Below are 27038 nucleotides of genomic sequence, written 5' to 3' on the forward strand. Positions count from 1 at the left end.
TTTCTTTTCACTCTCCCAGTGATATGGCACTTCAATTGAGAAGCACAGAAGAAGGATATGGAGTAATGAGTAAACTCCCTCTTCTGGTAATGATGCAAGGGAATTGCTGGTAGCAAATAGCCAAACAGCAACACCCAGAAATAATCTGGGGAGTATTCAGATGGTGCCCCCCTCATGAAAAAACAACAAGAACAGCCTTCCAAAATCCCTTGTTGGCAGAGTCACTGGAAAATCTGCAGTGCAGTAACTGGTGATAGAATAAGCAATACAGTTGGCAGAACTGCATCTCTTTTCTGGTCTGAATCAAACTTCTCTGCAGCACATTAAAGAGCAGGGCTAGTACTCTTTTAGAAGAGTGTTTAATTCATGTGCAGAATTCATTATACACACTTTGGAAAACATCAGTCAGACATTGCACGAACCAATGTTCCTGTAGAAGTCTTATGTCTGGTCTTTTCTGCAGCTCAAGGGTAAGTGCCCATGGAGGGCAGTGCCCAGAACTGGAGCGGAGGCAACATCTGTAGAGCAATCTAAAGTAGCAGATCTTATCCCTGACTGCATGATCAACCACAACACAGGTAAGTGTGTGAGATGTCCACATGCATCTGGAGAAGGAAAACACTTCCATGCTGGAACAACTAGAAATAATTGTCTTAAGTATAGGCTAGGGATGTGACAAAAAACATCACAAGGCCATGACATTCAAGAATATTTACCATGGAATGGGCATGCCTTGATTAGGGGGAAATGAATTCTTAATATGCTTGCTTTTCATTCTTAAATCTCACCATTTAAGGTATATTTACAACTCAGGTTTATTTGCTTAAGTCAGCTTATTTTCCCATAATAAAAATGCTGATTATAGCAGTATATGGTCTATCATAATTCTAACCCTTTTCATAAAACAAAGGTTTTCCAAATTCCCTCAGATGGGAATAACTAGTAAAACAGTTTATATTTGTGGAAATCTGCTTCACTAGCTCTCACTTTGTTCACTAATATGTTTTCATCTATAGTAAAATCACAAGAATTGTAATGTTTTGAAATGTCTAATATCTAAAATCCACATCTTTTTTGCTTTTTCATTATACTTAACATCTGGCTACAACCAAATCTCAAGGGGACACAAAATTCCTGCTGTGCTATTTTTTTTTAACTTGGCAAAGCTTTAGTCTGCAACTTCTGCGAGAGATAGTTTCTGAAGAAATTCTTATTTGTTTTCTACTGTACATTCGTTAAAATGAACCAAAACCAAAGAGCAAATCAACGGCAGAAGAAAAGTATATTTAAGAAAAGAGTACGAGTTGTATTTGCATCATGGATATTTTGATCATATTGGTTAAGAACTAAAATAGAAAACAAGCAAAACATAAAAAGAGATGAAGATATTTGGAAGCAAAGTTGCTTATAAACAGGTAAGCAGAGCAGAAAGGAAGTGGAGGTATGGAAAAAAAGAACAGAAGAAGGTAGAATTATGAATACTAATCAATGAGGTATTTTCTGATCTAGTAATAATAAATAGTACATACTCTATAGAATTGTGCCTCTCTAAGATGGATACCATATATAAAACTCCATAAGTGGGACTCAAAAATTCCTGAGACTAAATTTCCAAATGTAAGAACAAATCTTATCCATTATTTCTTCTACATTGTACCTCTTTCATAATCTTCATGATGCTGTCAGACATCCAAATGTATCCCAGTTGCAACCTTTCCAAAACCATAGGTATCGTAACTGCAATACAGGATGTCTATGAAACATACAGTTACTCTGTCATAGATGCCAAAGTCTCCACCAGATTTCCTAGTTCAGACAAGTTCTAAATAAAATAAAATGACTTCATTTAGAAAAACTTACATTAACAGAAAACATAGTGTATGTCCTCCTTATTTGAGCAGTTAAGTAAATAAATTGATTTGTGCCATTTATTCTTTTCAGACTTCTAACTCAGAGATGACATTCATTTGTCCTGGATTAATGTAAAAGAACATTTCATGCAACAATGAGAATTGGTGAGTATTATTTTCTTCATCTGAATTTAAAAGTATTTAAAGGAATCAGTGTTCTTAAGCCAGAATTACCAATTCAAAATCCTGAAAAGCTACCACTTTTTTTGAAGAATGGTACTGTTGCGAATGAATCAAACCTTTCTCTACTTTCATCTCTTAGCTTCTCTTGAAAAATATCTGGTGATCACACATATTGGCAATTGTGATCAAAATATCTTTCCATAATCTTGCACTTTTTTGTTATATAGAAAAAATCATGCACAGTGGAATCTAAAAAGAATAAAGAGGGATATGACATTGGCTATCATGTTATAATATTATCTGATTGAACAATGTTAAAGTAAGAACTAGAGAATATGAGGTATTTATTTCCTAACTAAAATACATCATTTTAGTCTTTTGCATCTATGAACTAAACACACTGCACTCTAATATGTACTAATAAAAAATTTAATCCTATTGACGTCAGTGGGACTTAATCCCAAAAATTTACATAGGATTGCTGGTTATTGGGTAGTTTTGATTGGGTAGTTTTCTGTTGCAAAATCCAACGTATGGGATGAAATTTAACTAATTAGTTTGACTTCTGAGTTTACTTACATTTTATTATAACAGGGATGTCAAACTTATGCCGTCACGGCAGCGTCACATGATGTTTCGGGACTTTTTTCTCTTCACTAAACTGGGCGTGGCTGTGGCCAACACATGATGTGGCCGGCCCGCAGGCTGGGAGTTTGACAACCCTGTATTATAATATTAGTGGCATATAAATGCCTACCCTAGAATTTAATGCATTAAATCCTGATCATATAGTGCTACATTAAATCCTGATCATATATTCAGACTTTTGTAGACATCTAGTATTTTCAGTTACTTAAATCAGCCCCATAATGAGATAAAATTTAAAAGGAACTCTATCTTAACTGAAACTTCCATGGAAAAGTTTTAAAATATGTGTATAAAATATTTCTGGACTGAAGTTGTAGTAATCCTATGTGTGAAAAGAAAATGTAAAAACATTAACTGGACAATGGAATTAATAACAAACCTGAAGGTATCCCTACATTCGTGGAGGTTATCAATATAATCATACATTTAATATGACCTGAGTTTTCCTTTTCCTTCCAAAGGAAGTTCTCACTTTTAATCTTTATCTTTCCTCTAATGAATCTGGCTTCTTTGTGGCAAAATATTTGTATATTCCTGTGCCTCTGAAAGGGGACAGCTAACCAATGCCCACTTTATTTTAAAACTAAAAATTATTCCTGGAACTAGCAAGAGCCTTCTTGTTTTAGAGTTGGAGAAAAATAACATTTATCTTCCTTTCCCTTTTTATCTCCCCCTGTGTTTTCTATACTTTCAAAAATAAATAGCATGTCTTATCAAGTTTGGTGACCCAAACAGTAGTAAAACAAAATAACACTTATCTGCTGACAGAATTTCTTAAAAAATAAATAAGCAAAGTTTGGTTCCTTGCCAAATTTGATGCTTCAACAGTTATTTTTTTTGGAGGGGGGTTTCTAAAGAGTTAAATAAGAAGAAAATTCCCCTTCATTCCATCTGGAAGGCAATATCAGACATGCTGTTTCCATGTCTGCTTGTTTGCTTTCTGACAAGACTGTGTAATTCAAGACTGCCCAGAACAACTCTCTTTAGGAGAGTCTCAGATTTTACCACAGGCCAACCAGAGCAGTTAGAGCTTCCGCTTCCTGGGCTGTGGTATTATGGAGGGCAAAAATCCTTCAGTGTCAATGCCATCCTGGCCAATAATATTTAGAGAAAGTGGCTATGTGTGCATGGATATATGAACCCACACTGCTATTTCAGTTTGACTGCCGAATGTCAACCATGTTATTTAATACTAAGAGTTCATAATGCTGCCTCCAGACTGATGTTTCCAAAGCAGATTCAGAAGCCAGGAATCTGGAGGGATTAAGATTTTTCTTTCCTGTAGACCTTCTCTAGAATGGAGAACTGCTGCCTCTGAAGGTTGTTCTTTACTTGATTGAAAATTAGTCTCGAGTTCAGTTTCTTCTCCTCAGGAAGAAAAAGCTGCTCTTTTGGGGAGGTCCTAACAACATTGGCACTTGGCTTTTGTGGGTTATTTTAATCTGGAAGCAAAAGGATAGAAGCCAAAGTCACAAAATCATGGAAATGAAAAGAGCTTTGGAGATAGTTTGGAATAGTAAAATCCTGTGATTCATACAAAATTATAATGCAGAAAACAACAACAATAATTCTGATAGATGCTCGTCCATCTTATCTCAAATATCTCAAGCAAAGGAAAGCCTACTATATTCTAAGGCAGTCTATTCCACCTCACACATTTATTTTTAGATGTCTCTCCTCATATTTAGTTGAAATCTGCATCCCTTTAATTTTGACTCATTGCTTTCTCTTGCAATCTGGAAAGCTTCACTTGTTTCTCAGTTCTTCAAATGTTTAAAAATGGCATCAAATTCCTCCTTATATTTTCAACCAGTTCTCATATAATGATTAGGAGACTGCTCTTTCTAGACAGAAACTATTTCAAGGGACTATGGAAAGAGCAGGGATTTTTTTTTATTAACAGATAAGCATTAACGTTTCCCCATTGTCGATGTCTATTTATGCTAGTTTATTGCTGCTACAAGGACTGGCTCCAATAGAGGACAAGCTGTGTGAAAGAGCTAAATGAAAATAATTATTTCACATGTGTCATTTATTTGCAGAGGGAGGAAGTGGTATCTGCTGAATCTACTATGATTTAGAGCATGTAGCCTTGCTTTTTATATGACATAATTTTGCTCCCCAATCTGATGACCCCAGAATATTGCAATAGGACGTTTATAATCTCTAGTCAGATGGCAATGTAACATTTCCCTAGATTACTTGAAGCAATTGTTTTGCAGCTAGGGGGAATATTCAACTTTTCCTACAGTCACCTAAACATGGCATAAACCTTGCCAGGTGTCCTGCTCTTCTTGATCTAAAGGCCTTTTTTCCAAGACCAAAGAAAACCAGTACCAAGCAGGATCTGCCTCATAGATACACCCCCACTCCTGTTGCTTCAGGGAAAGACAGAACAAGTCTGTTTAGTTCTCTATGGCAAATAAAAAAAAGTTTCTTATCAGGCTGAATTGGAGACAGCACGGAGACTATTCAGCCATTAAGCCTTATAAGTAGTTGTGGAGGCAGCAGAATAGGTCACCTCCACCACAGCCCAAGATACATAACAGGCTCTTCAGAAAGGCATATCTAGCATTTCTTGCCTGGCCAGTCAACCGTCATAAGGTGAGATCCTCAAAGCAATGAGAATGTTGGGAAGTAGCATGTGAAACAGAAATCCAAAACCTAGATATCTTCAGATTATTGGCACAATTGGCTTTAGGAAAATGTTTGCCTAAATATATACATGACTCAAATGTAATTGAATCATTATCTCCTGGAACTGGCTGGCTATTAATTCTGACACAGAAACAAAAAAAAAAAGCCCACCTGCATGGTGAATGAAAATCAATATTTCAAGAACTTTATTTTTTTTTATTACTACTAACTAATGTATAGAGGCAGTCCTTGTTTAACAACTGCACATTCAATGACTATTTAATGATCTCAATGAAGGGGACATAGGATGAGTCATCTTAGTTGTGGTCATTGCAATATGCCTGCAGTTCATTTGATTGTGATTTGAATGCTTTGCAACAAACTCACAATGACATTTGCAGCATCTCTCAGTCACATGAACATGATTTGCAACCTATCCTGCTATCTTCCCACGAGTGAAATCAAAGGGCAATGGGATTTTTGCTGCCTATAGAAAAACATATATATGGCTCAGAATTGAACTGTGGAGAAGCCAGCAGGAAGTCAGAAGTCATGTGAGATTCTTACTTAATGATTGCATCCAGAGATGGCTGGAACTGCTATCACTAAGCTGTATGATCAGATGATGTCCAACTTTGATTGCATTCCTTAGCGATGGCAATTCTGATCCAATCACCATCATTAAGTGAGGACTAATTATATACACAGGAATTCAAAGAGCTGTTCTTTTCAGTTGGAATACTTCTCTTCAAGATATTGTTCTGAAATACTCATTTGCATATCAGAAAGGGCCGTTAAATGTCACATATTGTTTTTCTCAGAGTCAGTTTGCTGTAATGGTTAATGCACCAGGCTAGAAACTGGAAGACTGTGAGTTATAGTTCCTTCTTAGGTCCAAAGCTAGTTGGGTGACCCTCAGTTTTAGGAACCAGGCAGTGACAAACGATATCTGGAAACCTGCCAAGAAAACTGAAAGGACTTGTTCAGGCAGTTGCCAGGAGTCCACACTGATTTGAGGGCATGCACACACACACACACACACACACACACACACACACACACATTATTGTTGTGTCTAATACAACTTCCTTTGATCTGAATACACTGGATAGGCTGAAGGTACACTAATTGTATTTTTAGCTATCTTTAGCTACCAAGAGGAACAACTGCCATAGATTTCTCTCCCTTTAATTTTTCGTTATTTTCCCTTAGGGTACAAATGTGACTGTCACTGTTATGAAAAAGCTTGATAATATGACATCAAAGAGATCTGAATAATCTTCCCCAAACAGTGAGTTCTTTCCTGGGATATTGTGGCTGGTTTTGTTTTATTTTTTTCCATTTGGAATAGAAGCATTATTTTTAAAATAGTTCTTTCCTAAGTTTTGTTACTAAAATTTGGGTCTCCTCTGCAATATATTTTCCAAAGAAAATCTTCTCTGAACTTCTTGATCTAGTAAATGAAGTCCTTTACTACCATTTTCTGTGTTTCAACTACTCACTGTACAAGGTGGTTGCATCCAAGGCTCTCCATCCACTTGCATGGGCAACAGTTTGGTTGTTCTGCAATACACAAACAGTCTTGTAAGAAGGAAAACAAGCCAGAACTGAATTCTGTTTTGCTCTAAGCTGCCAATAATGGAAAAGAGTGAAAGAGTGAAATATACAAGATGAGGCTATCTAGCTGTAGTCACTGAATCATCACCTAATGTTGAGTGTATGAATGATAAATGAACCATAATTTAATAGGATGGTTCCAATACGATGATAAAATTGACTGGCTAATTTGTAGATCAGTGTGTTGTATGAACATGGTTCTCGTTAGCGTGGTTAGGATTTCTAGGAACCAAAGAAGCAATAGCATAGGAGCACAAGAAGGCACACTCAATTTACTTGTATTAACCCCACACCTTTATCATTCTTTGCTTAACGCATCTACTATATGTGCAATTGCAAATAGAGGCAACTGTGTTTTGCCCAATATAGTCTTGAGGTATATTGAGTTTGGGTCGGGGTGGGATTCAATTTTTTTAACAACCAGTTCTGTGGGTATGGCTTAGTTGATGGGCGTGGCTTGGTGGTCATTTTATTGGCTGGGCGTGGCCAACTCAAAATCACTCACATCGAGGCACCATCTCCTTGCCTGGCCCCTCATGACTGTGGGGATGCTGCAACAGTTGTAAGTGTGAAAAATGGTCATAAGTCACTTTTTTCAATACCATTGTAACTTTGAATGGTCATTCCACACAAGCAAAGTACTAGCAGAGGAGGGGAAAAAACTCCAGAGAAGTTCCAGAGACAGTAAGGCTAGTCCTGCCAAGAATGTAATAAGGGTTAACAGAGAGGCAGTTTCTGTAAGCAACACCAGAATGTTTCCTTCCTGCCTTCCTTACAGGATTAGGCCAGTAATTTCTTCTAACAACCGGTTCTCCAAACTGCTTAGAATGTTAACAACTGGTTCTAGCGAATAGGTGTGAACTGGTAGAATCCCACCCCTGGTTTGGGTCTATAGAAACTACACCCTTTTCCTATTTCTTAATGTAAGAGCAGGCACCTTATTCTCTTTTGTAATGGGTCAAAAATCCTCCTGTTTTTTCATGGCTCCACATCTCATTCCCTCATCACCTTTTGTCTCTTTCTAGAACATGCTGGAATTCTGGGAAAACATAATGCCTTCTAAGTAAAGTGCTTCATTGTGATCATCATTCTAGCCATTGTTTATCCACTACAGGATGGAATCCTCTTCCTCATGCTTCCAACCAGCTTTCTTTTATAGACTTGGTAAGTTTTTCAGGTCATAGCAAACCACAGAAAATACAGATTTGGTCTTTAGAGCAGGTTATTAGAATATTAGCACACAGAAGAAAGGGATATCAGGAGGTGCCTGATTCTTTTTTGTCTGTTACTATAATATCTTCCAAATTGGGTGAAAAATTCATACTAGAATCAAAGTCTCAAAGGAGGTACCTGATGGCAACAGAGGAACACTGGGCCAACCTCTTTCCAGCACTTTTCAGTCCAGTATAGATCTGTCCCATTTCCATTGCCCCTTCAAGACCAACAACTTCCAAGAGCTGATCACTAAGAGCTAATGAAAGATAGATAATTATTAAACAAAGAAAAACCTTTGTCCCTTATATTGTATTTCATGCAAGGATGAAGATTGCTTATATTGCTGTTCTTCATGTAGTAGCTATGGACATCAGGGTACTCATTTATAATGCCCTAAGACCCTTTGATCATGTTTTAAATTAAAATCATTTTAATTGAAAAGTTTATATTATCTATCACTATCTATCTATCTATCTATCTATCTATCTATCTATCTATCTATCTATCTATCATCTATCTATCTATCATCTAACATCTTCTATCATCTATCTAATAATTGGAGGTGGTAGCAGTAAGTGCCCAGAAACACTAAAGGAGATAATATTTTGTATCTAAGTTAATTTTATTTATTTTGTCAATAGCTTACAAGACAACAAACATAAGTATAAATACAGGAAATGGGTATGAATAATCGGGGACAATAGGACAGGGACGGTAGGTGGTAGTTTTGTCCATCTGTTGTGTATATCTGGGCTGTTGTGTTTCTATACCAGTATACCAGTGGTGGGATTCAAATTTTTTTACTACTGGTTCTGTGGGCATGGCCTGGTGGGTGTGGCTTGGTGAGCGTGGCAGAGGAAGGATACTGTAAAATCTCCATTCCCTCCCCACTCCACTAACCTGCATTGCAGCTCCGTTCTCCTGTGCAAGACAACAAAAGAAGACCCAGCTGATCATCTGGGACTCGGGAGCCAGAGAATAGATGGGGGCAGGGCCAGTCAGAGGTGGTATTTGCCGGTTCTCTGAACTACTCAAAATTTCCACTATCTGTTCTCCAGAACTGGTCAGAACCTGCTGAATACCACCTCTGCAGTTTAACTTCTGAAATAGGAACTTTCTTGTGATTGGTGGATAAAATATTGTGATTTAGCTTGAGGGCTCACATCTACTTCTGTTTCTTGGCCAAGTCTCTGAACTTTACTGCATAAGCCTGCATTTTGGGAAAACGGGCATTTAACCCCACCAGGTCGGTATCTATTTCATGAATGGGCAAAATGTCATTTGCTTGACTGTCTTTCTGTGCATATTTCAGTCAAACACTCCTTTATTTCCAAATGAATCCACTGTCCTGAAAGGACTGGAAAAAAGAGTTTGAAGGCAATGTTTGGAGCAGTTCTTTGTCAACCTCATCTTTTATTGGCAGAAGCTCCCAAGTTCATTCAAAATATTTGGATAGCAGGTCTATAATACACCTACATTTGGAAAGTTACAACCAGCATGTAGAAGCTATACAGGTAATGACTGGATGGGATACTTCTTGTACCTATTTAAATGCTGTTCTGAGTTCCCTGGAAAAAAATAATAAGCAGCGTGCTAAATTTGTCAATAATCTCAATCAATAAAAGGTAGTTTTATTTGTTCACCTAATAATGGAAGTCTTGGCTAACAAAGGAGTATTAATTTTTTTTTGCTAGGGTTAAATTACTATGACTCTGCTCCACATTTTGCTTTGAAATGAGTTGGCTACAGCTCTCAGTTCAATTTTTTTCCCTACAAGGCAGTAAGGCAGCCCCACGACTTGTGATCCAGTGATCCCCTGCACATTACCTAAGGGTGCTTTTGATGCACAAGTGAGCATGTTGCAAACATTTCATTTGATTTCATTTAATTTCATTAAAATGTCTTTATTGGGAAAAGAATCCCATTATGAGGGAAGCACAATAACATGACAAATGCTTCAGAAGCAAAGCAACAGGGGCAATGCTTCTGCATTTGGTAGCACTTTTTGTGCAGATTCTACTCATTTTCAGAAAGATCTGTGAACTTGGTGCTTGTGTCATCCAAGAGTATTGCACAGATGTTACCAATTTGTGGTTTTGAACACAAATGTCTTCCCTTAAAAAGGCACTATTTGGGTCAAGGATTAAACATTTTTCAGCACCCGGAACGATGATGCAGCCAAGGATAAATAAATAGGCTTGCTCCATCTCTTTGGGTCCTTCATTTGGCAAACCCTCCTGTGCACAGGCATGGTTTCTGTTTGGTTGCCTTTGCTGTGCAAGGGGAAAAGTGTAGCATTTAAAACGAATGACAAACAAGAAGAAACAAATGTGAGAACAAAGCAAATTTATCTTTTGAAACATAGACATTTGGCCTACATCAGGATGAATTTGCAGTGCTAAAGTTGCAGTCATTTCTTCTGCAGCACCCCAAACCAGCATATTTAATTTCCCCAAATGAGGTCTTGCCTGAATAACTTCAAAACTAAATACTAATGGCCTCGACTCTTTCTTCTACTCTGGGAAGATAGATTTTATCGCTGAATCTTTAAATATTGCTCCCTTCTGCATTTATGTGTATTCTTCCAGTCCCTGAGTTATCAGAGAAACAAGACAGCATAATATGCATTGCCATGATGGCTCAACTCTAATTTGCGTTTGCAGGAATGCTTGCCAGTGCTTCTTACATCCTTATCATGAGACAAGCTAAAGGCAAGATTTAGTAGATTTCTTTGGTGTTATTTCCACCACTTCCCAGCATCAGTAGATAGTCAGAGAAACAACCCCCACTCATTCTCCTGAAAGTGTGATGGAGCAGGTTGGGCAGAGGCTTTAGCTGTATTCATGTTGTCTGAGTGATAGATCACTTGAGCTATTTCAGAACACAGGTCAATGTGTTGCTGGTTTGGAGGAAGGAGCTTACACAACGCACTAAGGCCCTTCTGCCTCATCCTGGCCCATCCTTAACTTATCAGCTGGGTTATTTTTGGACAAAAGCTTGCCAGTCTTCTAGAAATCTAGTAAGCTTATAGAGAGATTTACCACCTTCCTGTCACTTGGGATAGAAGAAGAAACTAGCACAACTCTTATCAATTTTCCGCCAGCTTCCAAATTGGTAAGACCTATGAAGGAAAGTGAATGGAGATAGCAGCATCCAGATGCATCCAATGGAATATGCAAAATGGCATCAGAGCAAGAAAATAATGTTGCCTCACTCCCAAAATAATAGAAGCAGCAGAAAGTACAGCCATGCCAAACCCTTGTCAGCAGAAGCAGCAGAAAGCTTTAGCAAACTCGAGTAGAATCAGCAATATATACCTTCCCCTGTTTAAATAATTAGCCAATCCCATTTTTATTCATAGGGAGGCTTACTGATCTTTGTAAAACTTTTGAACAAATATTCAATAGTAGGACACATCTAGTGATCTATAAAAAGGCTGATATATATATAGGAACTCTGAAGATGCCAGTTTCTGATTGTGAATGAGCCATTGCATTCTTAAAGCAGGATGTGTTGGAAAAGATAGACAGCACTACTACTTTAAAACTGGAACAGCTAAGGAAAAGTTTAGGGTGCCTCTACAGGTAAGCTGGAGATAATCAAAAGCTGCTTCATAGAGACACATCCTCTAAAAATGATTTGTCTTTATGCCATGGGTGAATCTGAATCTGGAGTGTGTTTTCTATACAATTGTTTTCCTTTCCCAAAAGATAGTTCAGATCTACTTGTATGTAAAATCCTATAGAGCCCTGCTGTGATATGCTTATTTGGGGAGCAAGAAGATGTGTTGTTCTGAAGATTAGGTTAGTGATGGCTTATGTAAAATTGTACTGTTAAATCCTCCACTTGATTCAAGATTCATTTTAAAATAATCCCTATTTGTGTTGTCCGACAGAAGTAGCCGATGCCAAAAGTAATAATTGATAGTATTAAGAAACTGCTCCTCCCTATAAACCTTGTCCTGACATACCTGATTATTAGTTTTCAAGCTGGTTAGCTATTATCATCTGGGTATGTGTTACAAAGGTAACATGTGAGCTGACATTGCTGCTATGAACCCATTTGTCTCATTTCACAAGAAAAATAGTGAAGAGGAACAATTATAGGCTGGGAACCTTGCATAGTGGTGGGGGTAGGATAGATATGGCCCACAGATCAGATATTGGCAACTTCCTGCTTGTTGTTTTGAAGTTGCAGTTCTTAGAAAGTTACCCATTGCCACTGAGGCAGCCATTAGTGAAAAGGTATTTCAAAATTGCCATGTATTGTTCACAATGAAGTTCATGCCCAGTGGCTTTTTCTTTTTGAGGATTGCGCTTTAAATGCCTACAGATTTGCTGCTGTATTCATCCCACCTCAGGCCTCTCCACTCCGAGAGTCTCATGCATTAGTCAGAAGGGAATATTCTGGAGAGAGTGCTGTTTCACCACCCCAGCAGCTTTCTTTTTCCTGTTTGTGCTGTAGCCTGTAACAGCATTAAAGCATCCTCTTAATTACTCATTCTGTTCTGCCTAAGTAACACCTGTTCTGCCAAGCTCTTTCCAATCCTCTCCATGGTCTCCCACGAGGATATTCTTAGAATTTTCTTATTTTCAGGCAAGTGCTCTCATTGGAAGAGCATTTCAGAAAAATCTCACAAGGTGATCCATGATTCTCCATGACAGAGAATGTACCTTTTGTTTCCAGTAGCTCGGCAATGCTGTGCCAATAGTGTGATTAGCTTAAGGCCTTTAATATTTAATTAGTTTGCAAGATCCATTTTCTGTAAAGCTTTAGACTCATTGGAAGCTGGCAAGGAGTTGGGGGAGGGAATGGCTTTGAGAAGAATTAAATAGACAACATCTAATGAATTTTACATTAATGATAAACTTGGAAATAACTGCTGCCTGTAAAATACTCCTTTGGAATATATCATAAGTTCCCGCTCTATCTGAAATTAATGATTGTCAGAGATGAACCCAAGTCAAAGGGTTCTGTCCCCTTCAACCCAGGCACAATTGGAAAGGCTTGAATACTTGATAGTACTATAAGCAATGAACAAGTATTCTGAAGGAACATGTTGGGCAGGACAAGTAAACTGAATTGAAAGAAGGTTGCACATAGCAGCTTCTTCAGCAGAAATGAATTAAAATTAAAAAATTAAAAAGAAACTGGTATGCATAGTCTCAGACTTCTTACAGCACAAACTTGTTACCTAGGGAGAAAGCAGGTTGTCCTGGGAATCCTTTCTTACATGCGCAGCTGGAAGCTGGCAATGTTGGCTGCATTTAGAGATAATTTACAATTGTGAATTAAGTCCCTTTGGAAATTGCGTGTGAGAATGTCAATAGGCATACTGGCTAATTGTCAGGGTGTGTCCGGCCTGGTCTCAAGCCATCCCTTCAGCCTTTGCCTGCCTGACCCAACTCCTTTACCAGTTTTCCCGCAGCTTGCTACACCCTTCAGATGATTTGGGACACATCTCTCCAAATTCCCAGTCACTCATTATGGTCAGATTGTCTTTTTGAAAGATGTACTGTTTGTGGTTGGAAATTGGAATGCCAAAGTTTGAAATAGTAAGGAGGAAAACAAAGTTGGACTGAGTAGCCTAAGAAACAGAAATGAAGCAGGAGAATGGTTTATCCGTTTCTTCTGATTCAATAATTTCTTCAATGCTAACACTGTTTTTTAAACTTCAAAACATACCTACACACACGGGCATCTCCAGGTGGGGCATTCATAAATCAGTTTCACTATATTATTGGTACAAGATGGTGAAAGAGGTCAACTATAGTAGCAAAAATTTGGACAGGGGCCATGTAGAATAGATGGTGAGCAGCTCACAATCAAGCCAAAGCAGGCCAAAGCCAAGAGCTTTCTAAGGTATGAACTTGAGCATGTACCCAGTATTTTCAAGGACAACATCAGGATTTTCAACATCACCCTTTTCAGTCAGGATTCAGGCTAGGCTGTAGTACCAACATGACATGAATTACATTTGTGAATTACTTTTGGAGGACTCAGGATGGGGGTGGATACATTATGCAAAGACCCAGCTTCTTAATAATGGTGGCAAAGTTCTAGCAGGTGACAAAGAAAAGGCAAGTTTTTTAGCTTCTATTCTTATTGGTTTTCTTGAAGTAAAGATATGTTTTCCAGCAGATAATTGTGAAAAGCAGGTTTAAGGAACAGATTTGAAATTTGAAAATGATGAAAAAGATATTCAGGGAATACCTGTTACTCTGAATGAGTTCAGATATTCAGGGCACGAGTCCATTCATTCATTCATTCATTCATTCATTCATTCATTCATTCATTCACTGTGATGGTGCAGTGGTTAGAATACAGTACTGCGGGCTACTTCTGCTGACTGCCTGCAGTTCAGCAGTTCGATTTTCACCAAGTTGACTCATCCTTCCATCCTTCCGAGGTGGGTAAAATGAGGATTCAGATTGTTGGGGACAATACGTTGACTCTCTAAACCATTTAGAGAGGGCTGTAAAGCACTGTGAAGTGATATATAAGTCTAAGTACTATTGCTATTTAATTTCCTACTTTTAATTTAGGCATTCAAGAGAGTATTTACAGCATTTTCTGCTCTTATAATTTCAAACAAAGCAGCCTAGTGGTAGTTTGAGCTGTGGTCCAAAGTCACCCCATGAGCTTGGATAGAATATTTATCAAATCTGCAAATATTACAATGTCAAGTGGGATAGCTCATACCTTAAAGATTGTATAAATAACTTTAACAATTATTTTTATGTTAGAGAACTGTGCCTAAAATAACAGAATGGAATTTAACAGGAACACATGCAGGATTTTTCAGTTAGCAAGCAATCAGTTGCACATGTGTACCTGACTTGGCAAAAGCATTTGTGAAAAAGATTTTGGAACTGTAGCCGATCACAAATTGAATATGAGTCAGCAGTGTGATGTTGCTTTCAAAAAAGCCAAATGCAATTTTATGCTGCTTCAGCAGAAGTATTGTTTCCAAATCATAGGAAATCACTTCATTTCTTTTGGTCATATCCCATCTCAAATATTGTGGCCAATTCTAGATATTGTACTTTAGGAATGATTTAATTAAACTATAACAACGCCTGAAAAGATCTCCAAGGAGGGGCAGGGATTTAAGAAAGATTGAAGGAATTGGAAATGTTTAACCTTCAAAAAACTGGGAGATGCTACATAGAAGAAGAGCAGGTTCTGTTTTCAACCACTCCAGAAAACATTGCCCACAATGATGAAAACAGATTCCAGACGGGATGTTTAGAAAAAAAAATCTTAACAGTTCAGCCAGTTATCCAGAAAGTTGGATTCCTCTTCACCATATCTGAGATATGCTTTAATTTGAGCATGTTTTGGTACTCCACATGCAGTTCGAATGGCTTCTTTCAATTCTTCAATGACTATGGGCACACGAATCCTGGTTTTGGTCTTCATTTTCACAGATGAAATAGGATGTTATTTTTCATTAAACTGCATGCCCTAAGAAACCTTATTTTTGGGTTCTTCCAACATGTCAGGCATTGAACACAGGAAATACACTTTTTGTGTGGCCACTGTAGATATACAGTACAGGAATGACTCCTAAATATCTGCAGCTTCCTACATGCTACTTTTACCACATTCAAAATTCTAAGCCACCTCACCTTGGACACAAAACTTGAGCTCCTTGGCATCGGTAACCACTGAGGATTGCAACTTTTCAGGTATTTTTTTGCTCATGCGGTTATAGCTGCGCTGTTTCTTGGTTTCCCCCCAGAGATTGGAGCCACCATACATGCTGGGAATGTTGAGAACTGCAATTCCTTCCAATGAAGTGCTAGTCAGATCCAAAACAGTTCCATCACACTGATACAGAGGGAGAAAAAGACAAAAGAGTGGTTTTATGAAATATATTCAAAATTATCTATTAAGCTGTACGATGAACTATTTAAATATTTTTATCCCACCTTTCTAAATATCCAATTGACTTCTAATTGCCATAAAACCCAATGAAACAAAATTATTAAGATCCACATTCATTACAATAACACTAAGAAATAAGCTGGGATGCTATCAGTTCAAAATTGAGGTATAGATTGTTTGGTCTCCTTTCAGCAGAGTCAGCATGAGCAGTATTGTCTAAACAATGTCTTACTTACTTAAGACCATTTTAACCAGAATCTAAATGTACCAAAAAACATGCAGTTTATCAGGGGACATTTTTTGAAGCAGAAAGCTTGCACTATATGCCTTGTTTCTCATGCACAAGCCTGGACAGTTCAGTAGATGTGAATGAAACATTTGATTCTTGAACAAGGGGCCTATACAACTAAATATTCTGAACATTTTAAAGTGTGGTATAAATATTATCAGGAGTAATGTGAGTAAAACCTAAGTAATCTAGTAAAGATTACTTTAAGCTTCAGTATAGTTGACCAATCTTTCCCAATCTGATGACCTTCTTGATGAACAATGCCGTCTATACAGCCAACATAGCTATATACATCCAAGACAATGCCTACTGTATTCAAGATCAGATGACTGCAGATCTTATTAATTTTGTGAGCCTTTATCACCTATGAATATTGCTGTTTTGCATATTGTGCATTATTATCTGCTGTAATGTCCTACCAGTCAATGACTACTTCAGCTTCAACGGCAACAATACAAGAGCACACAACAGACACAAACTCAATGTAAACCATTCCAAACTTGATTGCAGAAAGTACGACTTCAGCAACAGAGCAGTCAATGCCTTTAATGCACTACCTGACTCTGTTGTTACATCCTCAAACCCCCACTCCTTTAACCTTAAACTATCGACTATTGACCTCACCCGATTCCTAAGAGGTCTGTAACATGCATGCGTAAATGTACAATTGTGCCTACCGTCCCTGTCCTATTGTCCCCATTTATTCCTACCTATTTCCTGTATTCATGTTTATTTTTATACCTATTATCTTATAAATGATTGACAAATCAAATAAATCAAATAAATCAATTTTCTGGTAACAGAGGGAATGTTTAAAGCAGAGAATGGACACTGTAAATAATGTGAACATTTTACAAGCAGCTGTGGCAGAAACAAAAAGTTTACTAATAATCAGATGAACACAGAAATAATAATTTATATCACATTTAAAAATCTCATGCTTCATATGTGAATCCATTTTGCTGTGTGGTTGTCCCCTCTCCCTCTAACTGAAACTAGAAATTATTGAACACAAGGTGTAAATAGGTTTTTTTTTTGTAAAGAGCAATCTAAAGCATCATAATAACATGTTTGACAAAAGCTATAATTGAAAAACAATTATTTTGGTCTGCACACAAGTCCTTTGATATTTATTTAAGGGTTGCAAGTGCTGTTCTTTGGTCTGTGTTCAGTTCTGCTTCGTTGTTTTGCTTGGGGATGTTGCCAATGAACCTCTCCTGTGCTGTCTGGGTAGCAAAATTCTGGCAGGCTGCAGAAGGTAATATGGACGCCATATATTCACCCAGCAGAGGAATGAGCATCTAATGGCCAGCAACTGTGTTTTCCTCTTTAACCCTGCTTTGTCTCTGTGCCAATGTGGTATAATGGCCTCTTTGAGAAGGGGCAGCTGATGGGTTGTTGGCAGGAAGACTGGAAGTAGACATTTGCAGCTGGGCAAAAAAACAGCTTTATTTCTAAGCGACTACAACCATAACTGATGCCAATTTCCAAAACAAAACTGCCATTTCTCCTGTGCTCATGACAGATGCCTGAAGCCAAAAGAAGGGCAAACTGTTGCTTTCATCTTAAAATGCTGTTAGATTAACACTTTGCAGCCCTTGAACTACAATATCCTGAACATATTTGCAGAAAGATACAGGATTGAGAAATTTTTCACACAATAGTATTTTTCAGCAAATGCTGGGAGGGGATACACTTAGGGTTGTTTTTTTGTATAACAGATGAATTGTTGTGCAATGTGGAATCTGTCAAAGTTTGAACAAATACGGCTAAAGTATTTTTCCCATGTCCTCACTATCAGTGCTAAATCCAAAACAAGTATAATAAAAGCACTGATATGGATCAGTGTAAACCCTTTTGTGTGTAACATTCTGTTCCCAACCAAGGACCCATCGAAAGCCTACAGACTCAAATCCAATAATGCTCATGATGTGTTCTTGGCAACTCTTATTCAGCCACCTAATAATGTCGGAAACATTATATCACTGTCAGGGCTACTTGCAACAGCAGCTTTGTCCTACCTGCTCATCCTAGATATATAGAAGGTAGAAAGAAATAACATTCACTTTTATTTCATTATTTAATATGCTTCTTGACTAAATCACAAACTGAAGTCATGTGTGGTACTAAGCTGTTTTGAACCCAAGGACTAATCATTCGCCTACTTAGTTTGTTTGAAATGTTTCTGGCAAAATGTGCTATTTGAATATTCCATGTCTGACTTCAGCCTCTCAGGCATGAATCCACATGGGAAGGTTTTAGGAGTTGCACTGATTCACAGACTAAATACAATCTCAGCAATTGATGGCTACGGGAAAATGCCAAATAGCATTTTAAGTCTCCCATCTATTTTATAGATGTACTAGGTGAACTGGACGTGGGAGGTAATAGTAGTGTTCGCTGAAATACCACACCAAACTAAACACAAACCTTCTCATATTTTAAGAATAGCTGGACAATGGAAAAAGTTCTTCAGAGATACCAAGAAAGTCTCTCTTTGCTGGTTCTTTTTTATTTAAACATCCTGTACTCAAAGGGATAGGCTAGACTAGTGCTGGAAGGAAAAAAAACTAGGGAGTGATGAATGAGCAAGGGATGTAGCCAGCTAAAACATCTGAGACAGCTGAGGAGACATATATGTTGTGTCATTTACCCTTTTTGACAGCAATCAATTGAAACTTATTCCTGATCTGGGTTTGGATGACTTCCAATTTCCTCTAAAAAGCTTTTCTCTCCTTTCCTGGCTATTATTAGCCCCTTAAGGTGCTGGCTGCAATAAAACCAGAAGGCTATCACTGTGTATAACCTTAGAAAATAAGCGTAGATGTCTTAAGCAAGTGCCAGCTATAGAGGCTAAAGGAAGAATCCATTTGAACATAATGATAATTTACAAATAATTTGAAATTATTATACAGATCCATCAAGCTTTGATCATGTTACACGAATGAAAGGAAAAAGAGCAGGTTGGAGTGGATAGGCTTATATCTCTTTCACTGGCATTTTGGAAAGATGCTGTGAAAATAGGAATGGGAAATAGAAAGAGATGCATGAAGGAACCAGCAGTGAACTCTGAGTAGTATGTCCACGTGGCATCTTTTTGGTGTGGTCTTGAAATGCAATGTGTTCCTTAAAGCTATCCAAACTCAGATTTGAGGTCACGCTGGCATGCAAAACTATAGTCACAGCAAAGATAGTAGGAACAGGATCATTTACACAATTAGGAAGCAATTAGAGAAGCCAGCTGAGCCCAGGATCTTCTGAAATGATTTCTTGGAGAATGACAGCTGATGGGAACTGTCTCTATGTCAACCCTTGAGTGAGGATGCCTGCCCTCACTTGTCATAAGGAACTGAAGGGAGGTGATCACAGCAGACTGAAGAAGCATGGCAAGGCATGGGCTTTGACTGACAATTCCATTTTCTAGTTTTAGTGAGTAATTAAACATTGCATTTATGTTTTGAGACTACGGGTACTGAAAGTATAGCTCTCAGTCCTTAAAAAAGAGGATGGTTTGGATGAGGTTGAGGAGTGGAAATGGTTATGGAAAATACACACCACATAAAATCTCAAGTACAAACTATGAAATGATTGACTTCTTAGTAACTGTGGGTGAACCACACATTTCCTAATTAGAGGCTGTTTCCATTTAGCTAGAAGGTGGTAGTAAGCAATCACAGAATTTACAAACATTCACAACAAACTTAATTTTAGTCAAGCTATGAAGTGTATCTATAAAGGCATAATTCTGTTTCCCCCAAACTGGCTTCAAAAATGAGACACCCAGATGTCCATGCCAACAAATATACTTAAAGGGAATCCATAAAACAGGAATACACTGCACATTTTAAAAATGCTGCTCCACATCTATAATGTTTTTCCCCCTTCCACTGAACGGTGTTTTGAACATCTGTTTCTAAACAGAAGCTTTCTCAACTATAAATGTACCTACTCTTTCCCTGCAAAACATCTTAAAATGTTTCAGTGGATAGAGATGTTACTAAAAGCTCAGCTGCAGTTGCCAGCTGTTTGTGGGGAAAAATCTTCTATTGACATGCTAACAATGCGGGAACCACAGGAGATATATTGTTAATTGGAAAGCATTCAGATGCGTGGAATCTAGAATCTTGTTCAATCGTATCATTCTGGATCAGAATCAAGGTCATGAGCCAAGCACTAAAAAATAAAGAGATGAGTATTGTGCTTGTGAAGGCTATGGAAGTGATAAACTTTTTTAAAAAGTGTTTTCTGGCATTGTCCCATCAGGCAAGTCTTTTGTGGAGCTTTCTCCTGTCTCCATCCAGCACCATGGATTCTGCTAATCACTGATTGGGAAAAATGGCCAGTGCCCCCTCATCTTCCTATTCTTTTCTCTCTCACGTATCCAGCAGTCCAGAGGCGATTAGGAGAACATATAGGCCCTTTCTCGTCAAGTCGCAATCTTCAGTAGAATGGCAGATAGGGTGGATTTTTCTTTGCCTGCCTCCTCCTGCTGCTCTTCTTCCTCCTCTTCCTCCTGCTCCTCCTCTCCCCACTACACTGTTCTACTAAACTGTCAACTAAAAGTCAGTAAGTGAAATGTTCATAAATGTATATTTGTGAATTTTCTATTATTTGTGATCCAAATGTTAAAATCACTGTTTCAAATGAGGAGATACTGAAGGGTTTTTTTAATGGGGGGAAGGAGGGCAGATTCTTGTATTGGAGTTGGTATTATTTTCAAAAGCTAAAATATTTCTTGAAAGAATAGAAAGGTCCCATAGATACAGCATGTGGCTGGGTTTAATAGCATTAGGGTAAACTGAGCAAAACACGTCCAGCTCCAGGGATAGTGCTATGTTAGTTACATAAAGACTAGATCAATGCTAGTCTTTTGAGTCAATTATTGCTGTAAACTGTGGCAAGTCTACTCACAAATAAAATATATTCATTGAACACCACTAGTTGTACATTTGAATATGTATCTATTAAATCAAATCATTTTAATTTATTTTTTAGATTCTAACCTGTAAGCAGCACAGAGCTGTTATACTTTAATTTTTTGACTAAAGTTTTAAGGACTTCAGCGATGGAATGTAGTTTGAAGTTAAAGAAGGAGGGAAAAATAAACCATAAATTTGCCAGGAATAATTTTCCAATAAACCATGGAAATTCTTACTCCACAAGCTTGACCTTGACTTTTCTAGAATGTCCAATAGTCTACAGTATGCTTAATGTTTTAATGAAATACAAGAACACATTTCTAAGAAATTATTGACATAATCATAACACACCTTCTACAGAAAATTAAGACCTTGAGGGTTTGGGGAGACTCACCTCAATCTCTACATAATCGTGAAGTTTCTTGCAAGTGGCTGAAAATGTTTCTGTTGTACCAAATTCAAAATACCACAATTTATTCTTCATTCTGACATAAAAAAAACAAAAAAGGAAGAGCATTCTGGAGTGATACATTCTAGCAGTCACAAAGTTTGCAGTCTAATATGAGCTACCATAGTTTGACTGAGAAATGATAAGAATAAAAAAAATATCCTCAAAAATTAGGCAACTTATGGAATTGCATCACAATGGCATTAGGTGATGGGATATTTCAATTCACCAGTTATTTTCCCTTCTTTTCAATAAAATTTATTTACGAGAAAATTTCCACCTAAACTTGCAATTATAAGTTTAACAAAATGTAAAAATCTCCTATCTGACAAATAATCTAGATAAACCTTCAGTAAAGATGTACATATTCCCACAGGCTTTAGCAGAAACTGGAAAAACAAAGAGGAAACAATTTGCCTCTGTTCTGTCAAGAGAGACAATGGTTTTACACCCCAAGCATTATTCAAATCTCACCTGGCCAAATCTCACCTGGTATCATTAAAATTCAAAAATTACTTTGTTAATTTGTTGAAAATATTGTTTGCATGAAGGTTGTTGTTTTGTTTTGTGAATTCTGAAGACAGAAATATTTTTTCTTAATAGAATACTGTAGCTCTTATGTTCAGAACCAAATTTCAACTCAGGATGAGACGCCATATCATTCTATGATACATTGATGCACATCGCAGTCATACAGATTGTTTGTATCAGAGGATTTACCCCATATTTTAGCAGTTCAAATAGCTTATAGAAAGTAAACAAGAATAAGGATGTATCCACAAGTTTCAAGTCCTCAATATCTCGCAACCAATCTAAAGCCAGTTTCAAAATAGGCAGAATAGGTAGTGTGACACCATCCAACTCTTATTATCTCCAGTCAGCTGACTGTTGATGATGGAAAGTGAATTTCTGAATATTGGAAGGAAGGTGACTGGTGGGAGCTACTGCTACGGCCCTGCTTCTCAGAAAGGCAACCAGCCTCTGTTGCACGGTAGCTGATCAGGCTACCCCCATAAAATGGCATGCTTTGCCTGATTGTACTTGGCACATATTATCCTCTATTCTTGCAGGATCCTCCCTTACCAACTGTAGATGCTATGCTCCATACCTACCTGCCTGTTAACCTTCTGGGCACCCATAAACTGTAACCCTCCTTAATCTTGTTCATGAAATCACATGTATGTACATGTGGAGTGGGGGAATAATCCATTATATGAAAATCCCTGACCTAAGTCTATCAAAACTTATTTTTATTTTGTGTGAAAGCCTATTTCTTGACTATAGCAATCTACTACATTAATGTTTTAACATACAGTAATTCTGAGGAAGCTTCTTCTTTCCCTTACTTGCCTATAATCATAGCCAATTAAGCCTTTGGAGTAGAGTCAACTAAGCTGACTCATTCTAGTTTCAATTTAAAATAATTCAGAGGAAGCATCTTTCCAGAGACAGATTTTTTTAAAAAAAAAATACTTTAAAATATACTTTATTTATTTATTTATTTTTGTCAATTGCTTACAAGATAATAGGTATAAGTAAAAACATAGTTATGAATACATGGATACATATAAGAAAAATAAATAAAAATAAAAATAAAACAATAGGACAGGAATGGTAGGCACATTGGTATGCTTATGCACACCCTCTACAGACCTCTTAGGAAAGGGGTCAATAGTAGACAGTCTAAGGTTAAAGTTTTTGGGGTTTGGGGAAGAAACCACAGAGTCAGGTAGAGTATTCCAGACATTGACCACTCTGTTGCTGAAGTCGTATTTCCTGCAATCAAGTTTGATGCGATTAACCTTGAGTTTGTATCTATTGTTTGCTCTTGTGTTGTTATGGTTGAAGCTGAAGTATTCATTGACAGGTAGGACATTGCAATGTATGATTTTATATACTATACTTAGATCGGACCAAAGGCGGCGTAGTTCTAGGTTTTCTAGGTCTAGAATTTTGAGTCTGGTGGCATAAGGTATTCTGCAATGAGTAGAGGAATGGAGAACTCTTCTTGTGAAATATTTCTGGACTTTCTCAACTGTGTTAATATCAGATATCTAATGTGGGTTCCAGACTGATGAGCTGTATTCGAGTATTGATCTAGCAAATGTTTTGTATGCTCTAGTTATTAATGTAATATTACCAGAGAAAAAGCTATGTAAGATTAGGTTAACAACTTTTAACACCTTTTTGGCTATGTAGTTACAGTGGGCTCGAGCACTTAGGTCATTAGAGGTGAGTACTCCAAGATCCTTGACAGAGTTTGGATCATCAACAAGGTCTTGACTATTCAGCCTGTATTTTATTTTCTGATTTTTTTTTTTGCCAATATGTAGGACAGAGCATTTATTTGTTGAGATTTGAAGTTGCCATTTGTTTGACCATTCTGATACATAATCGAGGTCTTTTTGAAGGGTAGCAGTATTGTCTGTGGTGTTGAATAGCTTTACATCGTCAGCAAAGAGGATGCAGTTGCTCTTGATATGATCACAGAGGTCATTTATGTAGAGTATGAAAAGAGTTGGTCCTAGAACACTGCTGTGGGGAACACCACTGTTGACAGGTACAGAATTTGATAGGATGCTCCCAATTTTGACCATTTGTTGTCTGTTTGACAGGAATACTTCTATCCAGTTATGCAAGTGTCCAGAGATACCGTAAGATTTTAGTTTTAGGAGTAGTTTGTTGTGTACCACTGAATCAAAGGCTTTACAGAAGTCTATGTAGATTGCGTCTATTGCTTTGCCCTGATCGAGTTGTATAGTCCATATGTTTTTGCAGTGTAAGAGTTGCAGATTACATGATAGTTTTTTCCTGAAACCAAATTTTTTTATTAGAGAGTAGGTTGTTCGTTTATAAGTGGAGGATGATGGATTGGTTAATAATTGATTCCATGACTTTACAGGTGACACAGCATAAAGAAATTGGTCTGTAATTTTCAACTAGGCTGGGGTCTTCCTTTTTGAAGATGGGGATGACCGTGGCTTGTGACCATAGTTTTGGCAAGGAGCTGGTCCTGAAAGATTTTTCAAAGATTATGTTTAGAGGTTTGGCTATGGCAGTGGATAGCTTTTTTAAGAAATAGGCACGTATTCGGTCCAATAGATAGAGATGGTTTTAGATTGCGCAGTGCTTTTTCAACATTGTCTTCAGTAAAACCGTTATGTATTAGATCATTGTAGTTGTCTGTGGTTCGGTTAGGAAATACTGGGCATGATCCATTGCTGTTTATAAATACTGAGCCAAAGAATGTGTTAAAGAGGTTGGCTTTAATCGTATCGTCGTTGCAGTCTTTACCATCAGGTCCTATCAAGGGTGGGATGGACCTTGAGTCTTTTAGTTTGTTGTTTACAAAATTGTAGAAAGCGTGGGTGGAATGGGTGGGAAGGTTTTCTTCTTGTTTAATGTGATAATTGGTGCATTCATTTTTTATCTGGTGGCATAAATTTTTGTATCGGCTTTTGAAGTTGGCAACATGACCAGATTTGTTTTTCTGCCAAAGTGATTTTTTTTTGGATTGAAGCTTCCTTATTGTTATGGGTAATTTGTTTTTTCTGGTTTTGGGAGTTGTTAATGGTACATATAATTTGATGACTCTTTTGACTTCAAGTAAATATATTTTATTTTAAATATATTTTATTTTAGTATATAAAAATATACTAAAACAGCTTTGTAAGGCCAGTTGAGGAGAATGTATTTTTTTCTCAGTTCAGTATTTCTAACATGATTATTTTTTTTATTATGATGGTAAAATCAGGAGTAAGTGGTGATAGCAGACAGTTTAGAAGTAAAACCATTTTTACTTCAATTTGAAGGGACAGGTATGCTTCTACTGCCCCTTCATAATTTAGGACAGAAATATGACTGCATCCATCCTCCTTTTCTAATACATATTTGGTGGTCCCTCTTTGGCCTAAGATGACTTCAGTGCTGTCTAAGGAACATGGTAATTCAATAGAGTGTGTTTACAGGAAATGCCTCCACTTCTGTGCTCTATTCCTTGTGTGAAAAATTTTCAACCAGATCCTCAGAAACCATCCAAAGGTTTAAAGACTGGCGTAATGCTATAAAGACAGGAACAGCAGCTGTTTGGCGCCTAGCCACCTGTAGGTGTAAAATCATCTCCAGAACTAAATAGGGAAGTCTTGAGGTATTGTACACATCTCACTGTACTGTCCCCTATTGGAACACACTTCCTCCAATAGCAAGGTGACAAGCCCACTTGGTTGTTTTTTAAGGAAGGCAGCCTGCTTTGAGCTCTGTCAGGAAAAAAGTCCAAGTGTTCATCCTACCTAATGGAATATATATCAGATTAAACAACAGGAATTTTGAAATACTAATGACGACATAAGATAGCTTTCTGCTTTTGCTCAGCAGACTAAATGGCTCTGTTCCAGAAATTCTCAGATTATGGTTTTCAACTCTTCAAGGCATTTGAAAATGTGGTATATCATCTCACTATTCACACCGAAGTCACACATTGCATTTGACAGTCCATCAACTCTATTTCCTTGATTGTGCACAGCCCTTTTTCTCTTCTCAAAGCTGTCTTCTGGAATCCTACCTATGCAAGGCATATGAATAATGCTTCCAACACTAAGGATCCTTTGAAAATATTCCAAAGAATCCTAGGTTTCCAACTTTGGAAAATGAACAAGTAGAACAATCTTGTTCTGCTTATTCCACATACGTTTTTTTTTTTTTTGGATTGCTGCTGGACCAAAACTGTACATGCACTTTCATGGATTTTGGAGACAAGTCCACGTTAACCTGTATAGGCCACAAATATTTGCCTTATTATGCCTTCCTGACAAATAAGTGTCAGGAAGGCATAAGGCAAATATTTGAATCAAGTAGAACAGAATGACAAGGACTTCATAAGAGGTCAGAAAGCTGGAAGAAGTCCAAGAATTTTGTAGCGAAGAAAGAATATGATAAAAAAAATAGGTGAATAAGTTTTTAAATTGCTATTTTAGGCCATAGCAATCTAAGACTTCTATCGGTAATATTCCAAGTTCTAAATTGCACATACTGATTGAAAATTAATTAATAAGGTATAATTAATTAATTATATCTTGTCCTGTTCAACTCTTTGTGACAGTCCTTCTGATGTTTGAACAGTGCTATAAAATTTCAAAGCTTCTATATTACCATACCCCCATCCGTCAACAGGTTAAACATCTATTTATTTATTGCATTTATATTCTATCTTTTTCTGATAATTAAAGTTGCTTATATGAATTTTATTCCACAACAAAAATCTGTAAGATAGCTTGGGCTCAGAGAGAATGATCAGAGTCACCAGTGAGTCCTATGGACAAGGAGATGTTTGAACCTGGATCTTT

At 37.4% G+C, this 27038-nt stretch overlaps 1 protein-coding gene across 3 annotated transcripts in view; it reads right to left on the reverse strand.

Annotated features, from left to right (window-relative positions):
- Nucleotides 1–554: 554 nt before the first annotated feature.
- Nucleotides 555–27038, reverse strand: part of DGKG (diacylglycerol kinase gamma) — a 103273-nt gene continuing 76789 nt past the window's right edge. For 2 of the 3 annotated variants that reach the window (XM_087964887.1, XM_026667714.2), the window contains 5 exons: nt 21643–21733; nt 15782–15983; nt 8286–8406; nt 6821–6881; nt 555–4123 (listed from right to left, as the gene is read on the reverse strand). In XM_087964887.1, the coding sequence (XP_087821013.1) occupies nt 4037–4123; nt 6821–6881; nt 8286–8406; nt 15782–15983; nt 21643–21733 (562 nt within the window). In that variant the 3' untranslated portion in view covers nt 555–4036. The remainder of the gene's footprint in view (nt 4124–6820; nt 6882–8285; nt 8407–15781; nt 15984–21642; nt 21734–27038) is intronic. The other variant, XM_087964886.1, reaches the window with a different exon arrangement.

This window comes from Notechis scutatus, chromosome 4 (genome assembly GCF_049901735.1).
Source record: "Notechis scutatus isolate UNSWTSFEM ecotype Mainland chromosome 4, rNotScu1.2, whole genome shotgun sequence".
Taxonomy (NCBI): Eukaryota; Metazoa; Chordata; class Lepidosauria; order Squamata; family Elapidae; genus Notechis; species Notechis scutatus.